Here is a 20,860-nt window from a genome sequence, read left to right as displayed (position 1 = left end):
TTGAAACTGTGAGTGCAGAAGAACGCGACCTTGAAGCCTTCCTTTTGACCTCTCAGTTGACGCCTAAAGTGTCTCCTTCGTCGCCTTCCCCGCAGTTCCTCCTGCGTGCTGCTCAAAGCTGAAAGAGTTAAGAAGATTTGGAAGCTCCGAGGCAACCAGCCAGCCGGTGAGGGAGGAACCGACTTCCGGTGGCCAGAGGCAGGCGGCTCACTTGCCCGGGATTAAGTGGGATCGGGAGAGATTACAGCCCTCTCTCTCTCTCTCTCTCCTCTCCTCTCTCGTTCCCCATAGCTCGATGAAAGCGTAGTGCTGCGTCCGGTCTACGAGGAGCGTTTTCCCATCATATATGCATCTTTCCTGCACCGCTGTTGGTGCTAAAACCTGCAGGAGCTGGAGGACAGAGGCTTGTGGCACCCCTGGGGATTCAGACATAAAGGTGAGATGCATTTTTAGAGGGAGATGGGCTTGGAGGAAGGCCACGGGGATCATCCTCTTCTTTAACTACAGAAACCTCCTGAGGAGTGAGAATCACTTTGTTCACTGTTGTTCTTGCTTCTGTCATTTTGCTCAAGTGGCATCTCTGCTGTGTGGCTGTTTGCAGTCATGCTTTGGGATTTAGAGCCAGTAAAACCCACCTGAACTTAGTCTTTGAACTTGTCTGACCCCCTTTTTGGTTCCTCTCTATGTCCTTCAGAATGTCAAATTGACCCGATGTTGGTTAAAGTGGCATCTCTGCTGAAGTACCTCCTAAAAATAGCAGATTTTTCCTCATACTGGAGTTTGCTCTCTCTTGACGGCTCACCAGCGGCAGATTAAAGTCTGCACATCTCTGTATTTACATCACCGCTGCTCTTACGCGCTGCTGTGAAGTGTGCCATTAACCCCTGACCCCATTCACACTAACCACTGATGGAGTCGTGGCTGCACCTCTCTACCTGATCCCACTGCACACTCACAGCTGGATTACCAACCAGCTGCAAAAAAAAAATGAGAAAATGAGGTAAAAGAGCTCAGTTTTTAGGCAGTGACTCACTGATTATTTGCGTTATTGATGAGTCTGACGATCGTTTTCACTCTGACACCAAACTCCATTGACAAAACAGTGTTTTTAACACAATGCAACAGCATTTTCATAGTAAACAGTTGTTGAGGTGAAGTATGGTAACAGTTAACTAAACATCATAACAGGTGATTTTTCTGTTCATCAGCTGAGCGGCTAACCTACTCATCAGCTTGTGTTAACGTGCTGTCAGAGTTCGTTTTCACTTGATGTGTTGTTTTCAAAGATTACTGAAAAAAAACAAAAAAAACATAAATGTCTCTCCTTTTCCAGGTTTGTTCCAGACCAGCAGTCAGCAGGTGGTCGGGGTCAAAGGTTGGGGGTCCAGTGACCATGAGGCAGGCAGTGGAGGCTCAGGTGTTAAGCCCCCACTGTGAGCTAGGAGAACACGGTCAGTGGGGGGGAAATTGACTTCACCGCTACATTTTATTGCATTAATATTCCCACTTCCTGTTTACACTCTGAACATCGGCATTGTTTGTGTGTGGCAGGCCTGCGTCAGATCCTGACAGATGTCATCGAGGAGGTGAGACAGTCGGTCAATCCGGACATCGACGGAGCTGAGATCCTCCACAGTCTGCTGAACGCCCCCTGGCTGCAGTCGCTGCTCAAGGTCCTTAAACACCCCGAATATTCTATTATTAATACAATAAAACAATAGAAAATTAAACTTGATATGACAGAAAAAGTTTTCCCCTTTTGGGTCAGTCAGACAAAGTTTTACTGCTTTTGTCATTAAAGTGTGAATCATTTGCCAACCTTGTTTTCAGGTTTATGAGTGTCTCCAAAGGTACCTGAGAGACTCCCCAGCACCAGCTCTGGACTACGCCTCAGGACTTTCACTGCAGGTTGCACTCAGATTTGTTTTTTTTATTCCTAATTTGTTGCTCGCATACATTTTGTGGAAGTCTTCTTACACGGTGGCTGCGCTGCCTCTTGTCTGTGCAGTTGCTGATCGACATCAGAGCCTTGCCGGGCTGCTCTGAAGAGGCCAAAGAGCTCTACCGCCTCCTGAGACAGCCACACCTGCAGGTGAGAACTGCTGAATTCTGGCTGCGGAGGTCTGCACAGTTTTCCTGAGCGGGTACAAACACGATGGAGGTGTTTCTGTGTTTCCTCCGAAGCTTCGCTCACCTGACACCCAGGTTCTTAGCAATGGCTTTGAGTATTTTGAGGGATTATGACTAAGATTTGTACGTTTTTTATGTGCACGTCTGTCTGTTTTTCTTGCAATTTGGGTTCCTGGAAGCTTTTTGAATATATGAAATAAAAAAAGGAACCATAATAAACCTGAAATACTTTATTTTGACCAGCAGTTTCCAATCAAAAAATGTTTGATCTTCATTGTTTACAGGCTCTTCTCTCAGCTCATGATACAGTGGCCCAGAAGGACTATGAGCCGGTTCTTCCACCCATGCCGGAGGACCTGCCGGACGATGAGGAGGCCACCAGGATCGTCTGCCTGGTCAAGAACAAACAGCCTCTGGTGAGCTGCTTAAGTCTTGCTGAATTAGAAAAACTGCAAATGAAGTTTGGTGTAAGTTTTTTTTTTCCTGATTTGATACATTTCAGAGGAGTTTTAGATGGTGTTATAGCCACTGTACATGACTCAGTATTCAGGCACTACCGACCTGAACATGAGGTCACATTTTGATGGGATCACCCCTCTTGTTATGCATGAAAGCCATTTTTAATCCCTCTTTACAAAAACAGGTTTCCTGGGATCAGGGAAACCCATCAGGCAAACTTCCCTGAGCACAGAAATGCTTTCAGACCATGAAGTCATGCTACAGAGGGAGTAAATGTTTCCGCTGGCTGTCCCTTTGAGGTTTATACCATCAAATTTATCAGAAAAATAGAAGATTTGCACAAAACACACTGATGTATGTGTCCCACCACGTCCATGTCAACATGAATCTGAACCATTTGCACATCTTTTCGTTAGTTTGTATAAGGTTATAATGTACAGGATATGACCTAAATACAGGACAGAGGTGTCCGTATACTTTTGGCCATATAGTGTCATCTGAATATGGTCCTTCCTGCATTACTCCACTGTATTTAGGTGGATGAACCTGTGCTTTCTTTGTCTGTAAACCATGCATATGCTCCGGTATATAGACTGAGCCGCAATGAGGAAGCAGATGCTCGTGGATATTTTACCGTGTTTTTTTTTTTTTTTTTTCGCCACATATGAATCAAACAGCTGACGGCGTCCAACAGAGAGCAGATGTTTGAATTTTATAATCTCTCATTTGAATAATTGTTTGTTAATGCTACAGATCATTTTTCCTGACAGCGGATACCGCTGAAAAACAAGGATTTTTAACACAAACTGATAGTTTATTATCGATCTCTGCAAAGCAGTTACATGTCAGTGTTCTTTTCGTCACAGAAAAGTACTGATATGATCGTGAGAATGATAAGGAGGAATGTTCTTATCGGTAAAGGTTCAAATCCAGTTTTCTCAGCAGGTACTCCGTGTTTTCAACCTTCCTTTTTTTCCAGTGGAATTCCTCCATAATCTCATTTCCCTCTTCCTTTGAGTGACTCTGTTGTCTCACAGCTCTGCAACCACCAGAAAGTCAGGCTGCCGCCGCCCAGTGTGTCCTCCTCATGTGCAAAAAGCTCCAGAGTCCAGAGTCACTGGGACACCCTGAGGCGTCTGACCCAGCAGAGATTTCCCCAAGCCGGTGCGTTTGGGCTCCAGAGCCCCGCTGCTGGGAGCCGGGATGTCAAGGAGTCATCGTGGTGTAGAGTCCGGAGAGGCAGCTACCCGCCGGCTGAGCCGCTGTGTCACGCTGCAGCTCAGCCATACCTTCGTCCTCGCTATAAGCCAATGAGCAACTGTGCGATGTGCTGCAGCAAGCCGATGAGCCAGTGCAGAGTTTGTTACACCGACCTGCTGTGGGAGCAAAGTCTGAACCGCTCCGCGCCTTCGGTCTACAGCTCCGTTCTGATCGGTAAGAAAAGACCTGTTGGTTTCTCGTCATCCGTCATTGCGCCCTCCTCTTCCATCATTCATCACAGCCACGCGCGTTTTTTTTTTCGTGGATTAACAATGTCTGTTTTTTCATTGGAGACAACATCATCGAAGAGTTAGACAGCGAGGATGAAGGAGGAGAGTCCGCCGATGCAGCGTCCCCGCTCCCCACGGCCCGCCGGTGGACAGTGTCTCCCCCGTGTCTCACCGTACCGTACTACTCCAACGTTGAAGACTACCTCCAGCCTGACCTGCCTCGCGGGCTTCGAAGCCGCAGCCCTCGCATCCGCACCGCTCCCCCGAGCCCCATGCGGCCTCGCCGTGCGGTGGATTTGCCCCCGGTGCCCCCCGTGGAGCTCGCCAAGCAAGAGAGTCTGGATGAGCTGAGGACGACGGTGCAGCTGGCCGCCAGCTCCATGGAGAGCAGCACCAAAGACATCAAACTCCTCGGGGAGAAGATGGCGGCCGCGACCGAACGCATGTCGGACACAGTGCAGGACAACTCGCAGGCCTTGGTCCTCCTCTCGCAGGTGGTGGAGCAGCTGCAGACGCTCCTCACCACCACCACCACCTCTACCACCAGGACTGAGGTCAGCTCTCCGAAACCGGTGGTTGCTGAGCAAGACGGCACACCAAAGAAGAGCCGAGAGCCACGTCCGTCCCTGACGCACCAATCCAGATGCTCCTTCCCCTCCCTTCCTTCCTCCAGCTCCTCCAGCTCCCTCAGCATTTCCCCGGACGCTCCCTCCACCTCTCAGGGGACCAGCTGCCTGTCCGTGTCTTGCCGCGGTTCACCCCGAACTGCCGCGAAAGGCAAGAACGTCCCTTCACCGCAGAAGAAGCACATTGACGCTGAGCTTCAAGCGTCCAAGCACCTTCTGACCAACGGCCTGCTGGAGGAGGAGACCTCGCACACGGCGAAAGGACGTCGTTCAAAACAGAGGAAGAAGGCGAGGAAGAAGGCGACATGAGAGACGCCGAAGAGTGTCCAAAGAGTGGACTTCTTGGGTCTTTTCAAGCGATCGTTGCAGAGCGGCTGATCTGCAGACGTGCACGGTGGTAGTTGACCTTTCTTCCTTACTTTTTGTTGCATTCCTGGTCGTTTTCCTCCATCGTGTTGGGCCGTTTCACCCTTTCATATTTCCGCTTCTTGCCTGATGTCATTTCAGGAACTTCATCTGTATTCATCTGGAGCTCGAGCTCCTTTGTGATTGAATTAATCCGCTTCATTTCACCTCCATCAGTCTCCATTCGTGTGATCCGACACATGCCTCCACTCCACTTTACAGCAGCTTTATTTATTCCGTGTTTCATCTTTTCTGTTCCAGGGAGCGACGATAAAGAGGAACGAGATCACAGGGGAGATCTTCGTTGCTCGGGTGATTCACGGAGGGCTGGCTGATCAAAGCGGTGAGCCGTCTCTCTCGTGGTTAACGTGTCTCAGTTTACTGCGCATCCCAGCTTTGTGTTGTTAACCCCAAGTTGAAATCATTTTAATGAGGACGTGAGAGAGACAAAAAGTTAGGAATCGACTTTGCAGCGGACTGCGAGCGTGAGCTAAAAAACTGCTCCCACGGTCGAGTGTGTTTTCATTATGGGATGCATATGAGGGAAATAAAAAGTGGCCAGCAGCTGACCAGAGAAAGAGTCAAGGTCTGCCCTGGAACAAATGATGCCATCTTGATATTTGTGCAGACAGGACCTCCTTTCTCCTCCTTTTCTTGCTCCCACCCCAAATACGTCTGACCAATCAGTGGCGTGGATGTTCTCATGTGACATTAAGGAGATGTGGTTGATGTTAGTTTATACTAAAAGACATGTAATACAGATAATTAGCTCGACTTTTATCTGTTAATTTAGAAATCACCAGGTTTTGGTCTCTCACACACCGAAAGAAGCACTAATTTTCTTTTGTGTCTTGTGTGTGTGTGTGTGTGTGTGTGTGTGTGTGTAGGTCTGCTCCATGCGGGGGACAGGATCATCGAGGTAAATGGTTTTCCCGTGGATGGGATGGAACCTGAGCAAGTTATCCAAGTTGTGGTGGGTCATTTATGTGGATGCTCACTGTGGAATGATTATTATTCCATCAGATTCATGTTCAAATGCATATTTTGAGCTGTTAATATCTGCTACTTCATCAGTTTTTGTTTTTTTTTGTTTTTTTTTTACACCCAATCAGCAAGCGAGGTCACAGGGCACCGTCATGTTTAAGGTCGTTCCCATCACGGAGAGGCCGGTTCACAACCAGACGATGGTAAATCATCCGTTCCTGCATCATTCTTTCGTCTCACTTCAGAGCGTAAATATCATCTTAACGCACTAACTTGTCCGGTGTCAGCTGTACGTGCGGGCCATGGCGGACTACAGCCCCCAGCAGGACCCGAGCATCCCCTGCGCCGACGCCGGCATGAGTTTCAGAAAAGGTGACATCCTGGAGATTGTGGACCAGACAGACGCCCTCTGGTGGCAGGCCAAGAAACTGCCCAGCAACACAGCCTGCGCCGGCCTCATCCCCTCCACCAACCTGCTGAAACGGTCAGGATTTTCACGTTTCGTGGTTTTATGCTTCACGAAGTCTCACAGATTTCATGTCGTTATTTTGAATGAATTTTTTGGGCTGTTGGAACAGGAAGCAGAGGGAGTTCTGGTGGTCTCAGCCTTACCAGCCGCACACCTGCATACAGACCCGTAAGTCCCGCGTGTTCTTTCGCTCGTCTCAGACTTTATATCCACGTCCTGACAGTCTCGGAGTTGACAGCTTGGTTTCACAGTTGAGTTTTTGTTGTGTTTCACCCCACGTTTACTGAAGTGAGCACTGTAGAGGAAGGTAAGGAGCCATCATTTCATGTTTAAGGCGAAGCCAAACACCACATTTGCAGCTGAATTAGCTTCATCGATTGATCTATTACAGACAGAACTGATGTCATTTTTCCACCCTCAGAGGAAGACATGATGGCCATCGATGAGAAGTGTGTTGAAGCAGGTAAACTTCACCCGTCACTTGTTGCTTCCTCTGGCTTTCATACACAAACTTATGATTCATTTCACCCTTTTTTTGTAATTTCCCCCTGGCAGACGAGGAGGCATTTGAATCTGGTAGGTAAGTCTTTGTTGATTCGATCCATTCCGATTGAATTCGGTGTCACTCCATCTGCTGTCCTTCATCTGAAACTTTTGTCATTTCTTTTCCAAAAATTCTCAGAGGAGCTCCGAGAAGGTGAGAAAACGTCGAGAAAGAAAGTATCTTCTTGGAAATAATTGCGGTGTGCTGTGTTTAAGATAACCTCACTCTGCTTCTCTTCATGTCACACCAGAGGAGGATGACTTCAGCAGCAACATTGAAGGGATCTATTTAGGTCAGTCTTCTCACAGCCTCACGCTCACCTGCTCTGAGATCTGCACAGGTGTGATGTCTGCTCTGTGTGCCGGGTTCCTTTACCTTTTCATTTCCCGTCAGCCGGCTTCAGGCGCAGCATGCGTCTGTGCCGGCGGCGCTCCCACAGCACCACCCAGCCGTCCTGCCACACCCGCTGCCCCAGCACCTGCTACAGCGCCCTCAACAGCCCCTACGAGGAGGTGGTGCGCTACCAGCGCCACCCGCAGGACGCACACCGCCTCATCGCCCTGCTGGGTACAGGAAAGCTTCTCACCGGGAGAAATAAACCAATGAGGATGATTAGAAACTCGATTTACTGCAATGTTACATTACAGTTACGAAATCAGTCTGATCAAACGTATGATTGTGATAAAGTTTTCCATGTTTTCTTTCTTTGTGAGGCCCATCCGGTGTCGGTGTGAATGAACTTCGGAGGCGCTTGATTGAAATGAACCCCAACATCTTCCAGGGGGCCATACCTTGTACGTACCAACTCTTGTCTTCCGCCGAATTTAGAATCAATCAGTTGAACGGAACGTTTGTTGCGACACATAAAAACCCCGAAAAACACTGAAGTCTGACGGTTTCTCATCAGCTTCTGCGCTCGTCTTCTGCTCGCTGTTAAATGATTGTCTCAACATATGTAACATAAGATTTCCTTTTCCCTGATTAGACACCACAAGAGCACCCAAAGCTTACGAGGAGTCTGGCAGAGAATACCACTTCACCAGCCGAGAAGTCTTTGACAACATGGTGTACAACAACAGGTGCGACAGTCTCTGCATTATAAATGCTCTTTTCCTAAATATAACAATGAATTTATGAGCATCTGCAGCATTATCTGCTTTTTACACCCTCTGAAATAATGGAAGTCTATGATTGCACAGCTCCTGTAGCTCTCAGAATGCACACAAAATGAATTCAGAAATGAATGTATCGCGTCCTCGTCGTTTCCGTGTGCGATTCTTGTCCTGCAGGTTTCTGGAGTACGGGGAGTACAAAGGGAATCTGTACGGCACCAGCATCGAGTGTGTGAAGGAGGTTTTAAACAGCAGGAAAATCTGCGTCATTGACATCGAGCCAAACGTGAGAACGGGATGGAAATATTCTGAGATGCTTAAAAAACAGCATTGAAATGAAAAACTTGATGAGTGTCATTGTGTTCAACAGGCACTTTATTAAATGTTACGTACAGTAGCTTTACTTTGAGTCGTTGTTCTGTCTCTCCGTTCAGGCCCTTCAGGCTGTGAGGACTCACGAACTGAGGGCCTACGTCATCTATGTGAAGCCTCCACCACTGGAGCGCCTGAGGGGGACCAGACAGGACTCGTACATCACCACCAACTACTACGTCAACAGACCATTCAAAGTAAACTCTCAGATGGACACACCTGATCACTGTAATCTCTTTTAAGACCACGAGAAAAAAGGGACTCTTGACACAAAAAAATTTGATTTATTTGTACATGTAGCATTAAATCTTCACCGAGGGGAAGACATCTCAGTCTAGCTGAAGCTGGGATGTGATTTTTGTTTCCTCCAACAGGATGAAGACTTCCAGGAGATGGAGGATGCTGCCCGGAAGATGGAGTCCCACTTCTGCCACTTTTTTGACCACGTGATCGTCAACAACGAGCTGCAGGACTCCTGCGTCCAGCTGCTGACGGCGGTGAGGAAGGCACAGGACGAGCCGCAGTGGGTCCCGGCCAGCTGGATACGACCCACCGCCGAGTCGTAAGGGTGGAGGGAGGAGGCGAGGGGGGCAAAAGAGACGTGACCCCTGTTATGGCAGCAATCTCTAATTTTGCAGATTCCTCAATGCAAAGCAAAAATCATTACATGCAAAACTGCAATAAAGAATGGGATCTTTTTCCAATTGATGTTTACATACTAGAAAGTGGTTTCTTGTTTAATGTTGTCACTTATTTTTCATTCTGAATTTGTGTCACTTCTTTGTGGCTTGCTATAGCCGAAAATGTGTCATTGCATGCCAAAACAAAATTTCTTTAAGATTTCTTAAACGTGTGTGTTGTGTTTGGCACAAAAATTACACTCTGTGTCCTTATTTGGTAAAAAAAAATAATGTGATAATATGTCAATGTGCAAGCAACGTAATGACATTTTAATATTTGTATGGGACATTAATAAACCACTTCTGATAGTAATTTATTCACTCATTCATTTTCTTATTCATCTGTTGCCTCTACATGCTTTGTATGAGAGCTTTTATTTTGAGGATACAGGAAGTACCGGGTGCTACTCTTAAAAACATCCGGGTAACTGCTCTGGGGTTAAACAGCGTAAATGGAGCAGCTAAATAACAGTAGTAGTTTACTCACTTTTAAACGGCTGTAGAGATTAAAATCTACTTATTATCTAACGATGATTTAACTGGATAAAATTTACATGCGTGGTTTTCGACGAAATTTCTTAATATGGATACGGGAGGCTCAAAGGTAACTTATTTTCCTCTTCAGTTAGCTCACGTTGAAGCGGCTATTTGTAACGGTACAGTTGCTAACATTATAGCGCTAGCGTCTAATGTCATTTTGACTAAAATTTTGCTGTTGTTACGCCTCATTTTTGGCGTAAATAATTTTTCTGTGCAGTCTGGAGCTTCTTAGCTAGCATTAGCCAAGGAGCTCCAGGCTGCTCCGTGATAAATATACGGCACCGTTATAGCTTTGAGATACATTAATGAGCTACTAATAGGAAGCTAGCTTACCTGTAAGTATTGGTAACGGTCTACGTTTGCCATTACAGAGAATGCGACCCAGGGAGCTCCCCCCTCTTCCACAGGTTGGTCCTATAACTTAATGTCCTGTGCAACATCAAGCAGAAAAATATCCCCTGTGACTGTTATACTATTACTGTATATATATCATTAGATTACTATCATCCATGCATTCATGTAAAAGCAGGATTTTCGCAGTAGCAGTGAAGCACTTTTGCTTGTTTCAGCGTTATTTGTGTTTAATTTTCTGCAGTTTAATTTACAACAAAACATTTGTAAAAAAGCTGCCTGATAAATGTAGTACAAAGTACTTCTCGTAAACATACTGGAATTTAAATGTGCATATTTCACAATTTTCCAACATTTTATAGACTTGATTAACGTGCTGAATCAGTAGTTGATGCATGAAGCCATTCAGTGGGGAAAAAAGCCTCAAAATACACATTAAAAGCAATGAAAACACATGTAACACTCACTCACACACATAACATGTTTGTACACCGCCCGCCTCCACCGTCACAAAGATTAAATCAGATTCCACAGACGCACTTCCTGGACTGTTTCACTCACCCACACACAAGAGTCAGAAAAGGTTTGAGTGTGACCTCTGCCCTGAATAATCCCCAGTCGTGGCCGACGTATGAACACAGATTTAGCCAAGGGTTTAACGGAGGCAGCCAGGATGTTATGCGTCTCTTCATTTCGCTCTCACTCGATTCTTGAGAATGGCCAGAAAGACGATGGTGAGCTCTTTTTGTCTGACTCGAGCGCTGGAGCTGAAAATTCATGAAAAGCTCACCCTTTGTATTTAAAAAGAACCTCTTGGTTTGTTTTACATCGCGTCGTTTCTGAGGAGAGTTAATTTGTTCATGTGTTTACGCTGCGTTTGATGGGGCCACAGAGTGTCAGGTTTCTTATGGTTCAGCCTGAAGAAAATAGTTTCTCTCGGTTAATATTCAAAACCTTTCTTTTGGAAGTACCCGTGAACCTTCTGGTACTACTGCAGTATTTGGAGTAGCGTATTGTGTTTACCCAACTGTGTCCGTGATTTACTGCATGATGTGTGACTAAAAATAAAAAGTCGTCGAGCAGAAGAGGTCAATTTGTAAGATTTTCTCACCAAATTCAATTTATTTCTGTTTTATGTTTTTCTAAAGAGTCTTTGAAAATGAAGAGTCTTACAAAGAACAGAGCTGACTTTTCTTTTTCCTCTTTTCGTCTCTTAAGCGAGGACAGCGATCCCTTCCCACAATGCCGAGGTAGGTGAACGTGTGATTTAGCTCCTGTTGTCTTTATCGAGAGTGTTTGTGCTGAACGGTCAAACCAAACTTTTCTTTTTTTTTTCTATCTCTTTTGTCGGACGTGTGGAAACGTGAAGTCAAGACCCAGCTGGTGAGTTGGGATTTGAAATTCGGATGTTGGGATTAATGCAATGAATCATCTCATAGCTCTTGATTGAACTTTTCTTTCTTTATGCTGTGAAGGAGAAGTACCTGCAGCAAAGCAAAAGAAGAAGAGGGTGAGAAAGGAGACGAATGGAGTGGATGATGTGGACGGTACGTGACGCCTCAGACCTTTACCTGGATTTAAAGGGGCCGAGTTCACGCAGAGAAATCAGTCCTCATTTTAAAAACTAATGAATGATGCTATGAGGTGGCTTTGTAATGGAGAAAGCTTGTGCTGTTTCCTGTTTAGATCAGGGGATGGAAATGGGAGGCCTGGGCAGCCGAAGGGAATCTGAGATCGGAGAGCAGCTCACCTTAGAAGTTGCAACAGACGCGCCCCCACAGAGGAGGAAGAAGAAGAAGAAAGCAGCCACTATAGGTAAAGACAAGCTGGGAGGCTGCTGAGCCCTAAACTCCTGCTTCAAGAGGACTTAGTCAGCTAACTGGGCCATTAGCTGCACAGCTAACTGAGCTAACTAGCTGACAACAGCAAATGGCCAGATCTTACATGTTCCACCTTTAAGCGAGGCAGGAGAAGACGATCTAATGAAATGTAAATTCCCGCTTCCAGAGCTTGAAGACGACCAAGCCGACATGATGAACGGAGATGCAGCAGATCAGACCACCGATGGAGAAGAGGTGGTCCGAAAGCCCAAAAAGAAAAAGTAAGACAGTCACAGTTATTGCAGCGATCGCACAATATTTTGTTAGATCAGCAGATTCCTTCCCGAAAGGTGAGAAAAATCAGATGTGTGTTTTTTATTTTGTGATTATGACGTAAAGCGTGCTGTGTGCAGGTTTTTCAAAACATTTGTTCCAAACACTGAAGCTAATGATGCATTTTCTTCTATAATCTTTATTCTTGAAATTGCAGGAAGTCAAAATTCGTCGAATCTCAGCTTCCTGATGAGCTGGCCGTAGAAGAGGATGATATCATCACCAACACCCCTCCCCCCATCCCCCAGCATGCCCTGTTCTCGGCCCCGCAGGGTCAGAGCCAGCCGGTGGGGAAAGTCTTCGTGGAGAGGAACAGTGAGTAACGAAAGTCTGTTAAACAGTGTTGGAAACGTCGATTGGATTTCTGAGTGCCTGTGTGTTCGTGCGCAGAGCGTTTCCAGGCTGCCGATCGCTCAGACTGGAGGAAGACCAGCGACCAGATGGATCCCATCCCAGACTTCCAGCACCTTCAGCCGCTCCGGACCACCAGAGACGTTTCTGTCAGAGTGCACGAAGGCTTCAGGTGAGCTGAGAGTGTCTCGAACAAAGTGAAATATGTCGTACAAGTGAGTGATCCTCCTTCCCTGAATGCCTCTCCTTTGTGATCTGCTGCAGGGTGTTCGGCCTGTACTGTCACGGCTTCCTGGCGGGCTACGCTGTGTGGAATGTGGTGGTGGTGTACATGTTAGCCGGGCAGCACCTCACCGCTCTGTCCAACCTGCTGGAGCAGTACCACAGCCTGGCTTACCCCTCCCAGTCTCTGCTCTACATGCTGCTGACCATCAGCACAGTGGCCGCCTTTGACAGGTAAAGATGGAAACACCTGCAGACCTGAGTGGAGTCCTCCACTGACCTGGGGTCTGCATGCAGGAAAAACTGTCATACAACCATAGGAATACGTGTAACAACAGATTTACATTGTGCTCTGTTTGCTCCCAATCACCAAAAATACACAGGAAGAATGGAATGATCTTCCAGGATATAGTCTTATCCAAATCATGCTGCCCAATGACGACGTAATATCAGCCCGACCCCACAGACTTTAGGGTGTGAAGATTGATCGTATGTTGTGTATCATAGTGGACGACCAACAACCTGACAGGAAGACGAGTGTGTTCATGACGTTGACCAATAGGAGCGCAGAGCAATCTAGGAAAGGTGTCTAGTATGTTCGAGTTGTCTGTCCTGTTCTTGTGAATGTGGTACCTCAGGGACGCCTTCAAGGACATCCACTCGGACACAAAGATGAACTGATTTTGTTGGTCAAAGGTCAAAGGTGACTGTGATGTCACAAAACACATTTTTGGCCATAACTCAAGAATTCAAACGCTAATGTAAATTTCACACAAACGTGTCAGAGGATGAAGTGATGAAGAATGACATTTCATATCCAAAAGGTCAAAGGTCAGCTTCACTGTGACGTCACCATGTTCTGCAAACTGTGTCAAAGTACGAAGACTAACGCAGCTTGTTTTCTATGCGCTCTCAGAGTGAACCTGGCCAAAGGCTCCGTGGCTCTGCGGGAGTTCATCACGCTGGACCCCGTCGCTCTCGCCTCGTTCTGTGAGTCCACGCTGATGCCAAGTCCACACGTACACAAGAGCCTTTGGCGGGCAATGAGCGCCGTTAGCTCCTTTGTTTACATGGTCTGATTTTGTGCAGTGGTGGACGCGGCCAAAATAGCGCCGGTGCTAACCTTGCTAACACAGTCGGCACAGGTTTTAAGGCTTTAACGCCGCTTTCCCTCTGAAACAGATGGTGTCTGTTCGCTTTCAGTTCACACTCTTTGTTTATCCATCCAGTGTATTTCTCAGCGCTGATCCTCTCGCTGAGCCAGCAGATGACAAGCGACCGAATCAACCTCTACCCAGCCTTCAATACGACGTTATGGTGAGCTCGCTGGACTCATTTTGTGTTTCTGTCTTACTATGAAGCCTGGATACGATACCTGAGGCTCTTCTTTTTCTTCTCCAGGCCACCGGGGTCAGAGCACCAGATTCTGCACCCGTGGGTGACCATCAACCTGGTGGTGGCTCTGCTGGTGGGCTTGGCCTGGATCTTCATCGCCACCAGACCTGAGACAGACTATACTGAGTGTGAGAGAGACAACAGTCTTCACTGAATGCTGTGTTAATGGAATGTACCTGAAAACACTGAATATCTTGTCTCTTCCTCAGGTTATCTGATGGCCATGGAGATTGAGCCTCCCAAACCGGAGGACAAATCAGAAATGACTGCCTGAGAAAAACTCGTTCCGGTTACCTGCTCTGACACGTGTTGTACAGCTTTGTTGTCATTCTTGCACATATTTTTGCACAGTATTTCAGCGATGAACTCGAAATGTGTTGTAGATTATTTTTGTATTCTTTGAAATGTGAATGTGCTCGTCTCTTTTTAAATAGAATTTTATCCAAGAAATCCGACAATGTCTCTTTATTGCTTTATAAAGGAATTAGATGCTTTAAACATGATGGCACATATGTAGTTCTGAATATGACCTTATAATACTGAACGGAATAAGAAATTAGAATATTAGTCATAGAAAAGTAATATCCTACTTATTAAACTATATAAGGACGCATTTTCTAAATGTTGAATTGGCCCTTAGATGAAGTGCTGATAAACTTGAATTATTAGTTAAAATATAAGTGTCTAAATCTAAATGAATTTTAAGTGTCAATTCAACGTCGAGTCAGCTGGAGTATCGATTCCATCTGAGGTCGATTAATTCGCTCGGCCTGTCATCCAGACTGTGTAATCGAACACAGATGAACAACTTTGCCCGTGCGCTTTCTGTAGACGTGGTAACGGTGACTGTTGTCAGTTTGGGTAGAAGTCTCCGGATATTAATGAGTAAAAGTTAGGAAAACTGTGTTATTAAAAAAGACAAGTCATGCTGGACTTTGCCATCTTTGCTGTCACGTTTGTCATCATTTTGGTCGGCGCTGTTCTGTATTTGTATCCGGTAAGTCGCTGCAAGTTTGAAGTTAGCTGTAAATTAACGTTAGCTTCTTAGCTTATGCCGAGACCTTGTTACCCCAGTATCCTCTGGATATACATTTAATGTTCCCTTGCTCATGGACAAGTGGAAACGTTTCATATAACATCATTTTAGACCCTCAACGAATTGTTACAATCTTTCAATCGTGTGGGCGCACATTCAACACAACCAGAAACCTGGTTCAATAAAATGCAATTTTAAGTAATCGTGGTGGGCGGTAACGCGCAGGTGACTCATCTGACCAAGCTGTAAAGTTAAATATTTGAAAATGAAAGCTGTTTAGGACACAGTTTGTGTGCCGATTTTACTCAAAGATCCTAAAAAATATATCTGATTCCCTTCAGTGGTGTCTTACATTCTATATTTTTACCTGCAAGCAAGTAAGCGTTTAAGTGCCATATTTTTCAATGGGATTCCACATTAATGAATGAAACATAAACGTATCGCCCAAGCTGTAACTGGGAAAGTCATAACCAGCTTATCAGTTTATTAGAGGAGGCAGTAGATGTGTGTTAACATCAGTGTAGACAGAAAACATATCTAGATTGTCTAAATGGTATAAATAATGAACTGTTTCATCGATATTAATGGAGAAATTCAATCTCTTATCGTGTTTTCAGTCTTCCAGAAGGGCCTCCGGCATCCCAGGTCTCAATCCGACAGATGAGAAGTAAGTTGTCTGCTTTGCCTCTGTTTTCACAGCTGCTGTTAGCTTTCATTCAGGAAAAGGACGTTGTAAAGTTCATGAGTCAATTACATCAAACTAAAATAACACAATGACTGTCCTTCAACATAAAGCATGTGTGTAAGGTTTGTTATTGATTGGATTTCTGGACAGTTTTCCGGGTGTCTGTAGTTGACAGGCTGACAAAATAACTCCACTTGTGCAGAGCAGCCATTCACGTCATCGGCTGTTCATATTAGATTCAATGCTTTCTGCTTTCTCAGGGATGGGAACCTGCAGGACATTGTGAACAAAGGCAGTCTGCACGAGTTCCTTGTCAGTTTGCATCAGGAGTTTGGGCCCGTGGCGTCATTCTGGTTTGGAGGTCGGCCGGTGGTTAGCCTGGGCTCTGTGCAGCAGCTACGGCAACACATCAACCCCAACCACAGCAGTATGTGCACCAGCATTTACCACACTTCTTTGATTCCACCAGCTGTATTAAGAGCTCATAGAGGCCTCTCTCATAGTGTGTCTCTGTAAGTCTGTGAGGAGTTAAAATAACAGTTGTAAACAAAAATAAACAAAGCATTTTCCCTGGCTCTTCGCAGCTGACTCCTTTGAGACGATGCTGAAGTCGTTGCTAGGTTACCAGTCAGGAATGGGAGGCGGGGCCAGCGAGACCATAAGAAGGAAGAAAGTGTACGAGAGTGCCATCAACAACACACTGAAGAACAACTTCCCTCTGGTGCTCAAGGTTGGCGTCACTGCTGAAAACACATATTTGCTTCTGCAGAACTACTCGCTGACATTCAGAAGTCCCTTCTGTCGTTGTTTGCTTTTCACGTAGCTGGTGGAGGAGCTGGTGGGAAAGTGGAAGTCGTTCCCGGAGGCTCAGCATACCCCGCTGTGTGCCCACCTGCTGGGTCTGGCCATGAAGACTGTCACCCAGCTGGCTCTGGGCGAGAGCTTCAGAGGTGACACTGAGGTCATTTCCTTCCGCAAGAACCACGACGCGGTGAGACAACAGTTTTTCTAGCTGAGAAAAAGGTTTGCGTCCTTTACGCAAGTGGTTTTTGTGCTTCGGATGCTGCCCTTGTTGTCTGCTCCTGTATCCTGATGCGCCAGATGGTTTGTTACACAGAACCATCTGGGAAGTCGTCGTTGGAAGCTGTTTGGAAAAGAGCTGCCACTTTCAAAAAATACTTGGCGGGTGATTTGATAAACCATCTGCCTACCACCGTCTATCACAAGCTAACTTTAACCAGGCAGATCAACCAACCATATGACTCTTGCCGAAGCCAGTTGGGAGAAGAGCAAAAAAAAAATGTTTCAGTGAAGAAATACTGGAGTCTATATCCTGATATCACTGATGCTACAGCAGCATCGACGCTAACCTCTTTAGCGCTGTTGTTTCAAACACACACCAAAACCACACCAGTTGCTGCCAGCAGTTCCTCGTAGGACACTGATTGGTCCAAACTGACTGTGATTTGGCACAAGCGCATAATGTGAAGCCTGGCCAGATGGATCCTCGGCTCGCGCGGTCTCATGAATCCAGCTGCTCCTGAACAGCTGCAAAGAAACCCTTTGATTCTAAGGGCACTGACACCAATACCTCATGGTCATGTCAATGTGAATTTTCAGTCATTTTTAGAGAAGACAGGTTCTCAGTTTTTGACTCGTTTTAGCTCCTTGGGCTTCAGAAATGCCCCACAGACCAGGACTCTGGCCTGTTAGAGTCATGTTGAAATGGAGCAGCTGATTTTGTTTTTCCTCTTCTTCTAACTCACCAGATCTGGTCAGAAATCGGGAAAGGCTACCTGGACGGCTCCTTGGAAAAGAGCTCCAGCAGGAAAGGACACTATGAGAAGGGTGAGCGAGGGTTGAGATCTGAAGACCTCGTACGTGCTGTGGGTTGACATGTGGGAGCTGTGTTGTGCTGCTCGGCTGTGGAAAAACAGGAGGGAATGTTTGCAACGTGAATTCCGTGTCGAGCAGCTTGACAGACAGCTCGAAAAAGAGCCTGAGAACAAATACAGACTGTGTGTACAACCAACACATTCAGTATTATCTCCCTGATCGGCAAGCAGCCGCTGCTCCGGCAGACTTTAATTGATTTTTATGCCAAGGACGGTTGCCACTGCGGCTTAGTTTGGGATGCTGTCTGAAGGTCAGGAAGTCTTTTTAACTCGTAGCCCCGTCAGGAGTGTTGATGCCAAAAACATGGATAAGCACCTGAAGTGAAATGACAGCATTTTTTTTTTCTTTTAATCAGCTCTGTCAGAGATGGAGTCCATGCTGCTGTCGGTGTTGAAGGACAGAAAAGCCCAGAGGAAGCAGACGGTGTTTGTGGACGCTCTGCTTCAGTCCAGCCTCTCAGAGCGACAGGTGAGTCGCCCATAGTCGTCCAAAACCCAAAAGACAACTGAAGGACCTTCACGGTGCCCGCAGAAGTCTGAAATGAACTTTTTGTTTCTTTGTTTCAGGTCATGGAGGACTGTATGGTTTTCACTTTGGCCGGATGCGTCATCGCTGCCAACTGTGAGCAGAAACACTTGATTCATCATTTAGGGCTACAATTAACGATTGATCTCCCTCTTATTCTCTTGTTGATTGAGCTCATTAATTTACCTTTTGTCAAACCAGCAGAATATCACATCATTATTCCTTTCTGGTTAAAAAGAGGAGAAGGAAGGGAATAACAATCGAGAATCTTTCTTTTTCTTGAAATGTTTCAGGACTTCTTGACACAGTCAGTGATGTTATTAAGCACCGACGACCGTGTTGTTTTGCAGTGTGTATCTGGGCACTTCGCTTCCTGTCCGCCTCAGAGGAAGTCCAGGACAAACTGTACCAGGAGCTGGATGAGGTTTTGGGTTCAGATCCAGTTTCCTTGGACAAGATCCCTCAGCTCAGGTAAGATCTTTGGCAAGTGTGAAATCTCAGGTTGGATCTCAGATGAGATAGCTGGCTTTGGTCCAGTTTTTGTGAAACATGGGAATCTAGTGTACCAGATTTGGGTGCTCAAGGTCAGAATTTCATCCAGACGTGGTCGGTGCGCGTTCCCGTAACCTTGACCTTATCGTGTTTCTGTCCCTGGAAAGATACTGCCAGCAGGTCCTCAATGAGACGGTGAGGACTGCCAAGCTGACCCCTGTCGCGGCTCGGCTTCAGGAAGTGGAGGGCAAAGTCGATCAACACGTCATCCCCAAAGAGGTATCTGGTTTCCTGCTGTCTGCGGCTGTCTGTCTGTTCGTTTCTCCTCGGCTCCTCAGGAAATTATTGCAGCCAGATGATACGACAGGTTTACTGCAAAGAGGGCTTGAGAGGAGAAACAGTAGGAACAAAAAAAGGAACATAAGGTGACACTTTTCGGGTGCATATATGTTCAAAAGATGCTTCAATTGTGTTCTTGCTGTATTTTAGACTTTGGTCATCTACGCTTTGGGAGTGATCCTGCAAGATTCTGACACCTGGAGCACCCCATACAGGTACGTATGTTTACTTTAGCTTTGAGTGTGGTGCGATTTTTTTTTTTTCCTCCAGGTTTAGAGGATTGATTTGTACAGTTTCTGATGCGGTGATGACTTTGACGTCCCTCAGGTTCGACCCAGAGCGATTTGAAGAGGAATCGGTCAAGAAGAGCTTCTGTCTGCTCGGCTTCTCTGGGAATCAAACATGCCCGGAGCTCAGGTGGAGACGAACACCGTGAAAAGACACAAAGCGCTGAAGTGAATGGAGTCTGATCTGTACTTCTCTGCAGTTCTCACCGTTGTTTCCATTTCTGCTCTCTGACAGGTTCGCCTACACCGTAGCCACCGTCCTGCTCAGCACGTTGGTGCGGCAGCTGAAGCTTCACCAGCTGAACGGACAGGTCACGGAGGTCCGGTCTGAGCTGGTGTCCACGCCGAAGGAGGAAACCTGGATCAGCGTCAGCAGAAGAAGCTAGAACTCATCTTTAGAACCTCCTGCAGGGAGACGAGCCCATGAGTCCTGGCTCAAAAAAACAACATGTTTAACATCTTGATTAAAAGAGTTACCAGCAGAATATTTCTTGAATGTTGAGGATCGTTCCAGTGGTTGTCTTGTTGGTGCTTCTTTCTATTTGCACTTGTTGCAAGACTCCAACAGAGGAAAACTGTGGCTTAATATTCTACAGTGTTGAGGAAAAACAGCTTCTGCTGCCAAAAGTGTGTCTGTAATTTTCAGTACAACTGCCTTGTGTCAAAAGTCCAATGGCATGTGGCTTGTTTGTCTATTGATTTCACCCAAGTGGCTTTTAGGCATTTCATTTCTCTTTTAAACACAGTTGCACCTTGAATGTCAGATGTGTATGATGATTTTGTTTGTATCATTCTGCTGCTTCTCTAACAAGTAAGTTCAGTCATCCTCCATCAAATAAAGAATTTTTAAATTCATGTAAGTGGAAAATGGCAGCATCACGTGTTGTAAATCCAGTTTCAGCCCACATATGAGCAACCCAATGAGTTATTACAGAGACCCTTTATCAACTCATATCTGTGCTTCTAAAGGGCCTTTGGGCAAGTTTCTATTTTCTCACCAGAGCCAGTTGTTCTGGAAATGAGTCTGTGGAGAGGGAGTTTTACAAGAATAAAAGAGGAATCAGCCCAGGGACATAAATAGTCTTATTTTTACTTCAAGCTTTTTATTCACTGTGTGACGGCATAATATCTCTGTACTGAAAACTCATGAAAATGTGACTACATGCTTTAAAGGAGCTATTTTGCTAACCACGCAACCGCAAAAGCATTTTACCAATTGAGCTTTAATGTGTTTCTGTTTCATTCATTTTGGGAACCCCTGCTCTCCAGCAGCTGCTGGGGGAGCCCTGCAGTACCGCACACAACCGCGGGGGCGCC

General features: G+C 46.1%; 3 protein-coding genes across 8 annotated transcripts; all 3 read left to right on the top strand.

The window, feature by feature from the left end:
• The first annotated feature begins 184 nt into the window (after positions 1–184).
• On the top strand, positions 185–9,578 carry LOC143316205 (MAGUK p55 subfamily member 4-like). Of its 5 annotated transcripts, XM_076723987.1 has the most exons (22): positions 200–436; positions 1,334–1,451; positions 1,552–1,673; positions 1,831–1,908; positions 2,009–2,092; positions 2,415–2,546; positions 5,372–5,453; positions 5,998–6,083; positions 6,223–6,297; positions 6,382–6,578; positions 6,673–6,731; positions 6,853–6,870; positions 6,985–7,026; positions 7,119–7,139; positions 7,246–7,260; positions 7,358–7,399; positions 7,501–7,674; positions 7,821–7,901; positions 8,093–8,186; positions 8,397–8,505; positions 8,654–8,788; positions 8,966–9,578. In XM_076723987.1, the coding sequence occupies exons 1-22, from the start codon at positions 347–349 to the stop codon at positions 9,155–9,157; spliced, it is 2,046 nt and encodes a 681-aa protein (XP_076580102.1). In that variant the 5' UTR covers positions 200–346; the 3' UTR covers positions 9,158–9,578. The 5 variants fall into 5 exon arrangements, 3 of the variants coding, with proteins under 3 accessions (XP_076580104.1, XP_076580102.1, XP_076580105.1); XM_076723989.1 differs by lacking the exon at positions 6,853–6,870 and having other exon boundaries at positions 199–436; XM_076723990.1 differs by lacking the exon at positions 7,501–7,674 and having other exon boundaries at positions 201–436.
• A 92-nt stretch (positions 9,579–9,670) lies between these two features.
• Positions 9,671–14,737, top strand: LOC143316030 (transmembrane protein 237A-like). Of its 2 annotated transcripts, XM_076723719.1 has the most exons (14): positions 9,706–9,875; positions 10,183–10,218; positions 11,381–11,412; positions 11,532–11,545; positions 11,638–11,709; positions 11,849–11,977; positions 12,170–12,263; positions 12,473–12,630; positions 12,706–12,838; positions 12,931–13,122; positions 13,805–13,878; positions 14,118–14,205; positions 14,290–14,411; positions 14,493–14,736. In XM_076723719.1, exons 1-14 carry the CDS (start codon positions 9,855–9,857, stop codon positions 14,555–14,557), a joined length of 1,230 nt encoding a protein of 409 aa, XP_076579834.1. In that variant the 5' UTR covers positions 9,706–9,854; the 3' UTR covers positions 14,558–14,736. The 2 variants fall into 2 exon arrangements, with proteins under 2 accessions (XP_076579835.1, XP_076579834.1); XM_076723720.1 differs by lacking the exon at positions 11,532–11,545 and having other exon boundaries at positions 9,671–9,875; positions 11,381–11,416; positions 14,493–14,737.
• A 330-nt stretch (positions 14,738–15,067) lies between these two features.
• Positions 15,068–20,411, top strand: cyp20a1 (cytochrome P450, family 20, subfamily A, polypeptide 1). The gene is made up of 13 exons (XM_076723718.1): positions 15,068–15,280; positions 15,937–15,986; positions 16,265–16,431; positions 16,589–16,734; positions 16,828–16,995; positions 17,774–17,852; positions 18,256–18,368; positions 18,467–18,521; positions 18,776–18,896; positions 19,085–19,196; positions 19,407–19,471; positions 19,584–19,673; positions 19,779–20,411. Exons 1-13 carry the CDS (start codon positions 15,209–15,211, stop codon positions 19,927–19,929), a joined length of 1,389 nt encoding a protein of 462 aa, XP_076579833.1. The 5' UTR covers positions 15,068–15,208; the 3' UTR covers positions 19,930–20,411.
• The last annotated feature ends 449 nt before the right edge of the window (positions 20,412–20,860 follow it).

This window comes from Chaetodon auriga, chromosome 23, assembly GCF_051107435.1.
Source record: "Chaetodon auriga isolate fChaAug3 chromosome 23, fChaAug3.hap1, whole genome shotgun sequence".
Lineage (NCBI taxonomy): Eukaryota > Metazoa > Chordata > Actinopteri > Chaetodontiformes > Chaetodontidae > Chaetodon > Chaetodon auriga.
The sequence above is the reverse complement of the archived record's forward strand: the minus strand, read 5'-3'. Positions and strand labels throughout refer to the sequence as shown.

Coding starts and splice junctions, on each gene's coding strand:
- LOC143316030 (XM_076723719.1), top strand. CDS start 9,855: ATGGATACGGGAGGCTCAAAG. Junction 12,839..12,930: donor AGAGTGCACGAAGGCTTCAG/GTGAGCTGAGAG, acceptor GATCTGCTGCAG/GGTGTTCGGCCTGTACTGTC. Junction 13,879..14,117: donor CGTCGCTCTCGCCTCGTTCT/GTGAGTCCACGC, acceptor TTATCCATCCAG/TGTATTTCTCAGCGCTGATC.
- LOC143316205 (XM_076723987.1), top strand. CDS start 347: ATGCATCTTTCCTGCACCGCTGTTGGTGCTAAAACCTGCAGGAGCTGG. Junction 1,674..1,830: donor GGCTGCAGTCGCTGCTCAAG/GTCCTTAAACAC, acceptor CCTTGTTTTCAG/GTTTATGAGTGTCTCCAAAG. Junction 6,579..6,672: donor TCCACCAACCTGCTGAAACG/GTCAGGATTTTC, acceptor CTGTTGGAACAG/GAAGCAGAGGGAGTTCTGGT.
- cyp20a1 (XM_076723718.1), top strand. CDS start 15,209: ATGCTGGACTTTGCCATCTTTGCTGTCACGTTTGTCATCATTTTGGTC. Junction 18,369..18,466: donor CCAGCCTCTCAGAGCGACAG/GTGAGTCGCCCA, acceptor TCTTTGTTTCAG/GTCATGGAGGACTGTATGGT. Junction 19,197..19,406: donor AACACGTCATCCCCAAAGAG/GTATCTGGTTTC, acceptor GCTGTATTTTAG/ACTTTGGTCATCTACGCTTT.